Source organism: Garra rufa, chromosome 3, assembly GCF_049309525.1.
Source record: "Garra rufa chromosome 3, GarRuf1.0, whole genome shotgun sequence".
NCBI lineage: Eukaryota > Metazoa > Chordata > Actinopteri > Cypriniformes > Cyprinidae > Garra > Garra rufa.
Window position 1 is genome coordinate 11,883,604 of NC_133363.1, and position 11,774 is coordinate 11,895,377.

At 37.7% G+C, this 11,774-nt stretch overlaps 2 protein-coding genes across 2 annotated transcripts in view; both read right to left on the reverse strand.

Annotated features, from left to right (window-relative positions):
- znf609b (zinc finger protein 609b) overlaps positions 1 to 3,106 on the reverse strand; it is a 67,632-nt gene extending 64,526 nt beyond the window's left edge. The window contains exon 1 of the mRNA XM_073835701.1: positions 2,771 to 3,106. The gene's annotated coding sequence lies outside the window, so the exon portion shown is untranslated. The remainder of the gene's footprint in view (positions 1 to 2,770) is intronic.
- A 4,529-nt stretch (positions 3,107 to 7,635) lies between these two features.
- The window catches only part of trip4 (thyroid hormone receptor interactor 4), a 125,021-nt gene continuing 120,882 nt past the window's right edge, over positions 7,636 to 11,774 (reverse strand). The window contains exon 13 of the mRNA XM_073835703.1: positions 7,636 to 7,891. Coding sequence (XP_073691804.1) covers positions 7,833 to 7,891 — 59 coding nt within the window. The 3' untranslated portion in view covers positions 7,636 to 7,832. The remainder of the gene's footprint in view (positions 7,892 to 11,774) is intronic.

The window sequence follows — 11,774 nt, forward strand, 5'->3', positions numbered from 1 at the left end:
AAGCAACATGATGAAGTGTGGCCAATATAAATCTACACTGTATTAACATAACCTGTCAACAAAAGGAGGAAACTAAACAACATACTTAATATGAAGCTCAAGTTCAGACTCATTAAATCAGCAGTGCTTCATTTTATTACATTACACTTCATTATAAGCCCAAATAAACACGTCTGAAGGCTGATTATTTTCCATAAGCTACATATCATGATTTCTCTGCTGAATGTTGTCTCACTTCAGGCTATTTGATATCTGTGCCGATTCTTTAAATAGACACAATAGGGCAAATGCATTTCAGTTCCATTCACACACTGAATAGTGCACAATAGCTTCCTCTAGCTGGTGGTACCATGGGACTGAATAAACATAGATCTTATTAACATACCAAAGAATTTACATGGCCAAGGTATTTCAATGAACACCGTGGTGGTAATATCAGGGTTTCTGCAGGTTTTATGAAAAGACTTACATTTAAGACTTTTAAGAGACCAAGTAAAGAAAATTTAAGGCATAAATTGAACAGAGCACAGTAAGTAAATATGCTCTCTAAATGTAAATTGTATTAGCAATGCTTCAGAGTTTGAAAAAAAGGTAGTCGAATATGGAATAATGTGTCTTCTAATCACACTGCAAAAAAGGTAATGTTCTCCATCAGCATTTTTGTCTTGTTGTAATTTACAAATGTCTAAAGATGCTTAAATCAATATGAAACAAAATGACAAAAAGTCTTGTTTTAGGAGTTTATGATTAAAATGAGAACAAATGTCTACTTAATTCAAACTAAAGCGTTCAGTTTCTCTGCAAACAAGATCTTGCATGTTGAATTTGCATTTTAAGTAAATGCATGTTGATTTAAGGTCGTTTCGATATTTGTATATTCGTACATTAGATGAACTTAAATCCAAGCTTAAAACTCATCTTTCTCTTGTGCTTGTAATCTTTTGTAAATCTATTCATGTTACTTGTTTTATTTCTTGTATTTTTACTGTCATGTACAACACCTTGGCCAAAAAAAAAATTGGGGGGGGGGGGGGGGGGGACTGATGATGATTTTAATTTTCTGCAGTGTATCCAACATTTACAGGCATTACTTTATCAATTAAGACATTCTGTTTTGATGTAAGACCTTTTAATGCAAAATTTTAAGAACTGAAGAAGAATTTTTAAAGAAAGAAACCCTGTAATATAGTACATCTACAACAATCAAGACAATACAATGTTTCAAAACATGTCCAACAATTTCCAAAAAAAAAAAAGACTTTTGTTAGTGTTGAGGGCCAAAATAAAGACTTTCAGGAAATGTATTAAATGTAGGGTGACAATCAAATGTGTTTCCCATTAGCCTGCAGCATCAAATCATTTTAATGTACCTTAAAGATAACTAAAGTTATGTTTTGAGATAGTATCCGCACAAGTAGCTCACATTGGCAATTTAAAGGTGATGAGCAGGAAATCTAGTGTTTCTGATGAGGATGAGTGTAAAGCAGTGAAGATTAGCCACAGAGCTTATAATCCCCATCATAAAGTAAACACATTTGTGACCCTGGACCACGTCTTAAGTCGCTGGGGTATATTTGTAGCAATAGCCAAAAATACATTGTATGGGTCAAAATTATTGATTTTTCTTTTATGTCAAAAATCATTAGGAAATTAAGCAAAGATCATGTTCCATTAAGATTTTTTGTAAAATTCCTACTGCAAACCTATCAAAATGTAATTTTTGATTAGTAATATGCATTGCTAAGAACTTAATTTGGACAACTTTAAAGGTGATTTTCTCAGTATTTAGATTTTTTGCACCCTTAGCTTTCAGATTTTCAAATAGACGTATCTCGGCCAAATATTGGCCTATCCTAACAAACCATACATCAATAGAAAGCTTATTTATTGAGCTTTCATATGATGTATACATCTCAGTTTAGTAAAATTTAACCTTATGACTGGTTTTGTGGTCCAGGGTCACATTTGGCCTCTACTCAACCAACGCAGTGATAAAACTAGCAGAATTATGGTTTGATACAATTATTCAGAACTAGAGGGAAAATCAAGCAAGCATATAAGATATAAAAATGGTATCAAACGTTAATACACCTTAATATTTATATTTCAAAGTACTCCTCGAAGAATCCCATAATACTTGTTCAAAAATACAATTGATATAACCATTGTACCATTTCCAAAAAGCCATGGTATTACCATAGTACCTTTTGTTAGTGTTTGAGGGCTGCTCTGAAGACGTGTGGCTGCTGAGGGTTGTATTATATGGAGTCCTAGAGTGAGTTCAGTATTTGAAAGCAGTGATTCACTATGAATCTGCTGATACTCACACATCATTTGACATTCATAACAGACTCGAGCTCTTCCACAGAGAACTGCAACTCCAGCATAAACAAACCAGCGGTGTTTTAAACACAGCCGGGGTGTTTATTGACTGCATAACCCGTGTATTTCCTCACTCCGCGAGGGATGAAATGAATATTCCTGGCGTAATCGAGTAAACTGGGACTCGTTGTTCGATTCGCCGCACCTAACGCGCGGTTCAAACGCATTGGTCCGCGTTGCTCTTAAGGAAATGACTCGCTAAGATGGTCAAAGCATGTGTGAGCCATGACAACCGAGCTAAGCTAACGGGCTAAAGCACCTCCAGTCTCCATCTGCACCAATAAAACACCACCCCCTACCCACACACAGCATACACACATACATACACACACACACACACACACACACACACACACAAAAGAAATGCATTAATCCCAGCGCCACTTACCCCACACGCGAACCCCTATCCAGAGAATACTTATGTACATTCCATAGAGAAAGGTGGAAAAGCCTCTGGATTTGCGTACGGAATTCCAAAAACGATCCCAAAGCAGTGCACTTTCCAACACATCCAGCAACTAGAGAAAGGGAAGGCCAGCAGCCATCACACTCCTAAAGATCCCGTTCAGAAATGGAAACACTGCCCTGAAACTGGCATCGCAGGATCTAAATCTCAAAGCGTTCTTCAAATACGTCTTTCTGAAACTCCAGGACGATAAATCCAACATCTCGGCACGTCCATTTTCACGTATATTCATTCATTTTTTCCTTGAGTTGAGTCCTAGATCCCTCGCTCCTTTCAGTAAGGGAGATACAATGTAACTAAAGGGCAGGAGGAGGAAGCGCCATGAAATCCAGGAGAATGATCCGCATGGATTGAACCCTACGCGCGCAGTGCGCGATAAGACGCGGAAACTGGATCGCTCGTTCCATCCCACCCCTGCCAGGCATTCTTTCTGAAACTTCCCACGTGTTTCGATGTGTAGGGAGGCTAATGCGTTTGAAACGCCTTCAGAAACGTGGTGTCTTTTCTGCCTCAACTTATTTTCCTCTAATCTCCAGGTCCTGTTTTAACATGTTAACTCTTTATATGTCTTGAATATGAAGTGATAAAGTGTTCAGTTAAAAGCATATGTACAAAACAGTTTGTGAAACATTTTCAAGTAGGTTCATTAAATCTGGTTAAATTTATGTTTTTGGTGCACAATCGGTGATTCAATTATCACCAGTGAGTTATATAGTATTAATGACTTAAATATGTTTCAGAGATGTAATCATGTAAATCTTCATCATAGCCTATTCCATACAGTTAAAGTCAAAAGTTTATATACACCTTGAAGAATCTGCCAAAATAACAGGGATCGTGCAAAATGCATGTTTTTTTTATGTAGTACTAACCTGAATAAGACATAATATACGTTTTTGTTTTGTTTAGTGATAGTTTAACAATTGTTTGTCCTGAACAGTTAAACTGCCCACTGTTCTTCAGAATTTTTTTTCCACAAATTCAGTTTTTTCAGCATTTTTGTGTATTTGAGATCCATCTTTTCACACTGAGGACAACTGAGGGACTCATATGCAACTATTACAGAAGGTTCAAACGCTCACTAATGCTTCATAAGGAAAACACGATGCATTAACAGCATCGTTAAGGGGGGTGAAAACTTTTGGAATTTGAAGATCAGGGTAAAATTTACTTATTTTGTCTTCTAGGAAACATGGCATATCTTCTGTAGCTTCTGAAGGGCAGTACTAAATGAAAAAAAAAAGATATTTAGACAAAATAAGAAAAATGTACACATCCTCATTCTGTTCAAAAGTTTACACCCCTTACATACTTTAATGCATTGTTTTTCTTTCTGGAGCATCAGTGAGTGTTTGAACCTTCTGTAATAGTTGCACATGAGTCCTTCAGTTGTCCTCAGTGTGAAAAGATGGATCTCAAAGTCATACAATCATTGTTGGAAAGGGTTCAAACACACAAAAATGCTAAAAACCACAAAATTTGTGGGACCTAAAGGATTTTTCTGAAGAACAGAAGGCAGTTTAACTGTTCAGGAACGAACGAGGGACTCACGAACAACTAACACTAAACAAAAACAGCCAACAAAAAAACAGCTGTGGATCATTCAGGTAACAACACAGTATTAAGAATCAAGGGGAAGGGGATGTAAACTTTTGAAAGGGGTCATTTTTTACAATTATTTTCTCTTGTGGACTATATGTAAACATCTTTTATGTGAAATATCTTATTCAGGTCAGTACTAATTAAAAAAATAACATACATTTTGTATGATCCCTCTTATTTTAATTTAGCTAAATGATCAAACACCTGACATTTGGTAGTACAGTAGCATTGCTGGTGAGTGATCTATGTGTTTTACTTTCAGTTGGTACGCGATGGCTGACAGCATTGCTTTTGACATGATTGAGAGGAATGATCATATTTAAAGACACAAAGGGCATGCACTTAGTAATTTAATGACTCATTTTACCACTGTGCAGACTGACAAAGCCCATGCATATCAGTTTATGCGTTAATATAGCAAATAAACACAAACATGCCATGCATCTTTAACACTCAATGATTTCTTAATAATGTAAAAATACTATTTGTTGATGTGCGGGTAGGCTATTACTCTTTCAGTATTTCCACAGCTCACTAAACACTGGAAAGCTCCTCTAAACAATGCTGTTTCCATCTGGCTGACAACAGACCAGCAGCTCCAGGTTTCATCATAAACTCTGCCGTGGGGAGAGATTTTTCACTCTATTTCTGGGTGCCTGGGTGGCAGCGTCGTGTCTGTAGCCACAGGTAACGCTCATTTGCACTTTCTTTTATTCGAGGTTAACAGAGTGAGGCCTGTCAAACAGTGGTAAGAGAAGGAAATGCCTGCGAGGAAAGTGCTGACTGAGAACAGGAAGACCTGCTGCTGACATTCCTTCTACAACCTAAGCCTCTTTTAAAATGCCCCCTCATTCAAATGCAAAAGCATAAGCTTTTCATAAGATAATTAGCTCCTTCACACTTGAATCATGCTTTTAATAGCTCATACTGTTTGTTTAAACAAATGCAGGAAATTTGGTTCAATACCCTATAATACTGTTGTTTTATCGAGAAACATTTTTCATGTATAAATCTCACGCATCGGCCGCTCATCGAAGCCCACCCAGGATCACGCTGCCGACCGCGGCTCTGTGAAACTGAATTTTGGAAGCTCTTCAGCACTCCCCAGAAAATGTCTTTTGTACTTTGGCACAAAGGAGCGCCCCAGCACCCCATAGGTGGTTGAGATGACCGAGTTTGATTAGCTGCGCTCTGGCTTTAGGCAAGGGAGGGTTTTCAAAAGGTTTAATCTTAAACTCAAACAGTTTTCGTATTTCGGACAATTAATTGCACATGATGGAAACAAGAAGCAAGGTGATAGACATGCTGTAAAAGGGTGGATCTTCGGAAAACTTTCAAATAGGGTCACAATTCAATTTAAAAACAAAAGAAAACTTTCTATTTGTACATGACAATTGAGTACATTTCCTCCTTTCTCAATCGTTCGTAGACTAGTAGTCTACTGTGATCTACAAAATAACAATGTAATAACATAGATCATTAAGTCCATCATGGTATCATAGTGATACCATGCAAAAACAGCAGTATGTTTTTAATATCCTCTTAAAGGGGGCATGTACAAGAACAACAACAAAGGGCCTAAGACAGAACCTTGTGGCACTCCATATTTTACTTACATGATTTTTTGTGTAAGATGGGGATTTTTTTATTTATTTAGTACTTACTTGAATAAGATATTTCACATAAAAGACATTTACATTTAGTCCACAAAAGAAAATAATAGTTGAATTCATAAAAATAACCCTGTTCAAAAGTTTACATACACTTGATTCTGAATGCTGTTGTTACCTGAATGATCCAGTTGTGTTTTTGTTTTTCTTGTCGTTTATGAGTCCCTTGCATGTCCTGAACAGTTAAACTGTCTGCTGTTCTATAGAAAAATCCTTCCGGTCCCACAAATTCTTTGGTTTTGAAGCATTTTTGTGTATTTGAACTCTTTCCAACAATGACTGTATGATTTTGAGATTTATCTTTTCACACTGAGGACAACTGGGGGACTCATATGCAACTATTACAGAAGGTTCAAACGCTCACTGATGCTTCAGAGGGAAAAATTATGCATTAAGAGTAGGAGGTGAAAACTTTTGAACGGAATGAAGATGTGTACATTTATCTCATTTTGCCTAAATATATAATTATATATTTCCATTTAATACTGCACTTCAGGCGCTACAGAAGATACTTCCATGTTTCCCAGAAGACAAAATAAGTTAAATTTACCCTGATCTTCAAATTCAAAAAGTTTTCACCCCCCGGCACTTAATGCATCATGTTTCCTTCTGAAACATCAGTAAGTGTTTGTACCTTCTCTAATAGTTGCATATGAGTCCCTCAGTTGTCCTCAGTGTGAAAAGATGAATCTTAAAATCATACAGTCATTGTTGGAAAGGGTTCAAATACACAAAAATATCTTACTTAGGTCAGTACTAAATAAAAACATTTTATTATTTTGTTAAAATAATCATCATTTTGCAGATTCTGCAAGGTGTATGTAAACTTTTGACTTCAACTGTAGATAGATATTTCATCATTATATTAAAGTTATAATAATGACAAATTTTTCACATTGCAGGAATGGGAATTTGGTAGGAATTGACATCAACCAAAAAAAACAAAAACAAAGCAATCCCAGAACAGTCCATCTATTCACCAGACTGCAGATGCTAGCTAATCATTTATCATGCTGATGTATTTACCCGTGTTGAAATACGCAGAAAGTCCCATTTTGCACAAGAAGAGGAAAATACACGCTCAATACACGGGAGGCTACTTTAATGCAGTTCCCATCATGCAATCTACCGTTAATGGAGCCAGTCATTTGCTCTTTCTGGTGCAGAGATGCTTGTGTCACAAAGAGGCCACTCAATCACTTTGAGAGCAGCAGGCCCAAAACCTGAGAGGCTCTGGCTTTGACAGCCATTGTGGCCCAAATAACAAGAGCAGCTCCAATATGAGCTCTCCAGCACAATTGCCTCTTTAGTAAGCAGAAAATTCCATGCTCAGCCAACCGGTTCAGGTTCAGACCGTCGGCTTTATGAGCTGGAAATCCAATTGAGATTAAAAGGGAGCTGGTTAATTATACAGCAGTATAATACGCAAAATAACCCAAAAGACTTCATTATAACAAATAAATGATATTTTAAAATGCTTTCCAACTCTAATGTATTAAAGAATCAATACACAAGTAGTCTTCAGGCTTTTATTGCAGAAAAAGCAATAACGTTTAATAAGGGAATGATTGCGCATTTGCCGTGCGGCCCTAATGTCACCATTTGTCCCATTTGTGACACGGCGATTCCCGCTGCAGCATGACACGGCCAACGTGAGGCTTCCACAGGGACTCTCTGTTCCTCGTCTCTTGACCGCCATGGCTTTGTTCAGGTCACGCTGGCTGCATTAAACACTTCTTGGCACTTTGGTGGCTCTGGCTCTCCAGTTTCCCTGTGTGAGAGAATGGGGAGGGGTGAGGTTAATGGTGATTCAAGTCCCAGTGACCTTTTCAAAGCTCCCTGTCAAACAACGAAAAGCTGCCCTGCTGAGGTGAGGGCTGGGATCAGGAAGAGAGAATTTATGAATCTGTTTACACACACATTCACACTTCCGACACCTTTTTCACACTCGCTCATCATACGTAGAAGGATTGCAGCGCTGTAAATGTCACACTAACACATGATTACTCAGGGACAGGTTTAAATCTAGATGATGCGTCCACAGAATAGTCCATCTGTTGCATGTGAAGAGCAAGAAATTCTGGAAATACTGATTAGCATTTAGAAAACAGCTCTGAGAGCTATAATTTTCTTCCTAGAATGATGTGCAACACAATTCATGTAATTTGTTACTGAGAAAACAGCTAGAATGTTCACTGTTGTACAATGTATGGTAGTACCATCTGTAGGGGTATCAGTAGTTAAAAATATTCCAATCTAATCTTTTTTTTCCTTGTATTGTATTTTTAATTTGTCCAAATGTCTTGTCTTTTCAAATGCAGTTTTAATGCATTCTGTTTATCTTGTAAGGAAATAAATATGTAATAAGTGTAACAGAGATGTTTTATTAATGAGTTTTATTGAGTGTTTCACTTGTACAGTTGAGGTCAAAGGTTTACACCCCCATTTCAGAATCTGCAAAATGTTAATTATTTTACTAAAATAAGAGGGGTCTGACCTGAATGAGATATTTCACATAAAAGATGTTTACATATAGTCCACAACAGAAAATAATAGTTGAATTTGTAAAAGTTTACATACACTTGATTCTTAATCCCGTGTTGTTACCTGAATGATCCACAGCTGTGTTTTTATGTTTAGTGAGTCCCTTGTTTGTCCTGAACAGTTAAACTGGCTGCTGTTCAAACGCTCACTAATGCTTCAGAAGGAAACACAATGCTTGAAGAACCTGAGGTGATTTTTTTTTTTTTTTTAATTTGAAGATTAGGCTAAGTTTAACTTTCGTCTTCTCAAAAACATGTAACTATCTTCTGTAGGTTCTGAAGGGCAGTACTAAATGAAAATATATAATATTTAGGCAAATTAAGAAAAATGTACACATCTCCATTCTGTTTTCAAAAGTTTTCACCCCCAGCTCATAATGCATCGTGTTTCCTTTTGAAGCATCAGTGAGCGTTTGGACCTTCTGTAATAGTTGCATACGAGTCCCTCAGCTGTCCTCATTTGAAAAGACAGATCTCAAAATCATACAGTCATTGTTGGAAAGGGTTCAAACACAAAAAAGAATTTGTGGGAATTTAGGGGGCAGGCCTAATGGTTAGAGAGTCGGACTTGTAACGAGTCTCTGGTCCGGCAGGGATTGTAGGTGGGGGGAATGAATGTACAGTACTCTCTCCACCCTCAATACCACGACTGAGGTGAGTCCCCTGAGCAAGGCACCGAACCCCCAACTGCTCCCCGGGCAATGGCTGCCCACTGCTCCGGGTGTGTGTGTGTTCACTACTGTGTGTGTGCACTTGGATGGGTTAAATGCAGAGCACAAATTCCTAGTATGGGTCACCATACTTGGCCTCACGTCACTTCCTTTCCTTTTCCTTTCCTAAAGGAATTTTCTGAAGAACAGCGGCCAGTTTAACTGTTCAGGACAAACAAGGGACTCATAAGCAATTATCACTAAGCAAAAAAAAAAAAAAAAAAAAAGAAATAGCTGTGGATCATTCAGGTAACAACACAGTATTAAAAAGCAAGGGGGTGTAAACTTTTGAACGGGGTCATTTTTTATAAATTCAGCTATTATTTTCTCTTGTGGACTATATGTAAACATGTTTAATGTGAGATATCTTATTCAGGTCAGTACTAAAGAAACAATAACTTGCATTTTGTATGATCCCTCTTTGGTAAAATAATTAACATTTTGCAGATTATAAAAGGGGGGTGTAAACATTTGACCTCAACTGTTGATGGTATTTCATATATGTTAAGCTTCGATAAATAAGTTTCACCAAATACAAACTGCAAATGACTCCAATTTGGATTGGATTTTGTCATTGGGAAAGCCTTTCTTGCTTTGGTAGAAATGAGAATGAAGCAATTTTATTTTCAAAAGTAGGTGAAAGCATACCTGCATAAAAAAAAAAAAAGAAAAAAAAAAAAAAAAAATTTTTAAAGGTCCCATATTGTACACATTTCTGGAGGTTTATTTTAGTTGTTGATGTCCTTAAGAATATATATTTGCGGTATAAGTGCCAAAATCCATCTCAATATATTTTTACAGCTCCTTTTTTAGGAGCTCTGTCAAAAACAGGTCGATTTTGGCCCATCTAATTAATATTCATGAGCCTCTCTTCTGATTGGCCTGTTGTTTTCTGAGTGACGCACAGCCAGGCCAATCACAGGTAACTACGGTCATGTATCGTTGTAGCCGAACCCAGAGCCATAGAGAGAGCCTAGCCTGCTGATACTCAACAGGATATTTCAGAATGATCATTAATGTTTTTTCTTTTTCAAACACCGAATGCAGTAAGCTACATAACTGTTGCTTTATTAAAGCCCCTTTCACAATGCACGCTGATTCTGGAAAATTACGGGAACGAGCGCTGTGTGAACAAAAGCCAGAACCATAAAGGCAGTGTTGTAGTGATGATGCACGTTATCATGCGACTCTTCACGACGAAAAAATACGTGCAAAGTGGAATGAAGCGGCGATCGGGCAGAGCCAGTTCCTCACTATCAGCACTGAAGCACAGTTTGTTCAGGTTAGTTTCAGTTTAGTGAAACGTACGCGTTGCATTACATCTCACATCCAAACGTCACGTGTCTTTATGAGTTGTGTGTAAAGCACGCACAGATTCCGGAAAACAACTGTGAATGAACCAAATCAAACAACTCCGGAACAAATCATGGGACACATTATCCGTGTATTTACCGGAATGGCTGTGTGAAAGAGGCTGAAGTTGACGTGCCAGTGGTCTCTTATATTCACGTTGTTCTGAAGCCTGTGCAATGATGTAGTTTCGACATCTATCGACTGAACAGGGTTTTCTCGACTTGTTTTTGGAAAGGTAGTAAGGCCATTGTGAAAATAGTCCTTGTGACATCAGTGGTTCAACCTTAATTTTATGAAGCTACGAGAAGCTCTTTTCTGCAGAAAGAGAACAAAAATACCTACTTCAATCATTTTTTCTCTCCTGTGTCAGTCTTCGATTGCACATTTACGACAGTACCGTAACAATTTTGGTCCTTACTACCTTTCTGAGTCTTGAACGTGATAGTTGCTGTCTATGCAGCGTCAGAAAGCTCTCGGATTTCATCAAAAATATTATAATTTGTGCTTCGAAGATGAATGAAGGTCTTACGGGTTTGAAATTACATGAGGGTGGGTAAACTATCACTACCATTTTTGGGTAAACTATCCCTTTAAGAATTGAACCAGTCTACATTTTACAGTATAACACACTTTTTTAAACATCACTTACTTCCAGTTATTTGCAGAAAGCACAGAGTGGCACGACTTAATCTTCAAGAACTTAAAGGCTCAAGAAATATCAATTTCAGGCAAATATGATCCGTATGATCTGTGGGCCAGGGTCAGTTGTTGGGTCAGATTCTTCAGGGGTGAGATTTTGTGATGTTTAATGCTGCATTACTGTGGCTAAAAGCTGCCTGTGCAAAGCTCTCAGCAGTCTTCAGTTCTGAAACTGGAGCCACTCAATCGATAGAAAAGGAGATGATGCTGATCTGGCTGGCATCAGCATCTCTATTCTGTGGGAAAGCAAAGACTTTCAATTCCACCCTTGATCTTAGCTGGCCTCTTTTTCAGATGATTTGGCAGCATTCAGCACAAGATGTACAGCGGTAGCATCTGTCAACCTCTG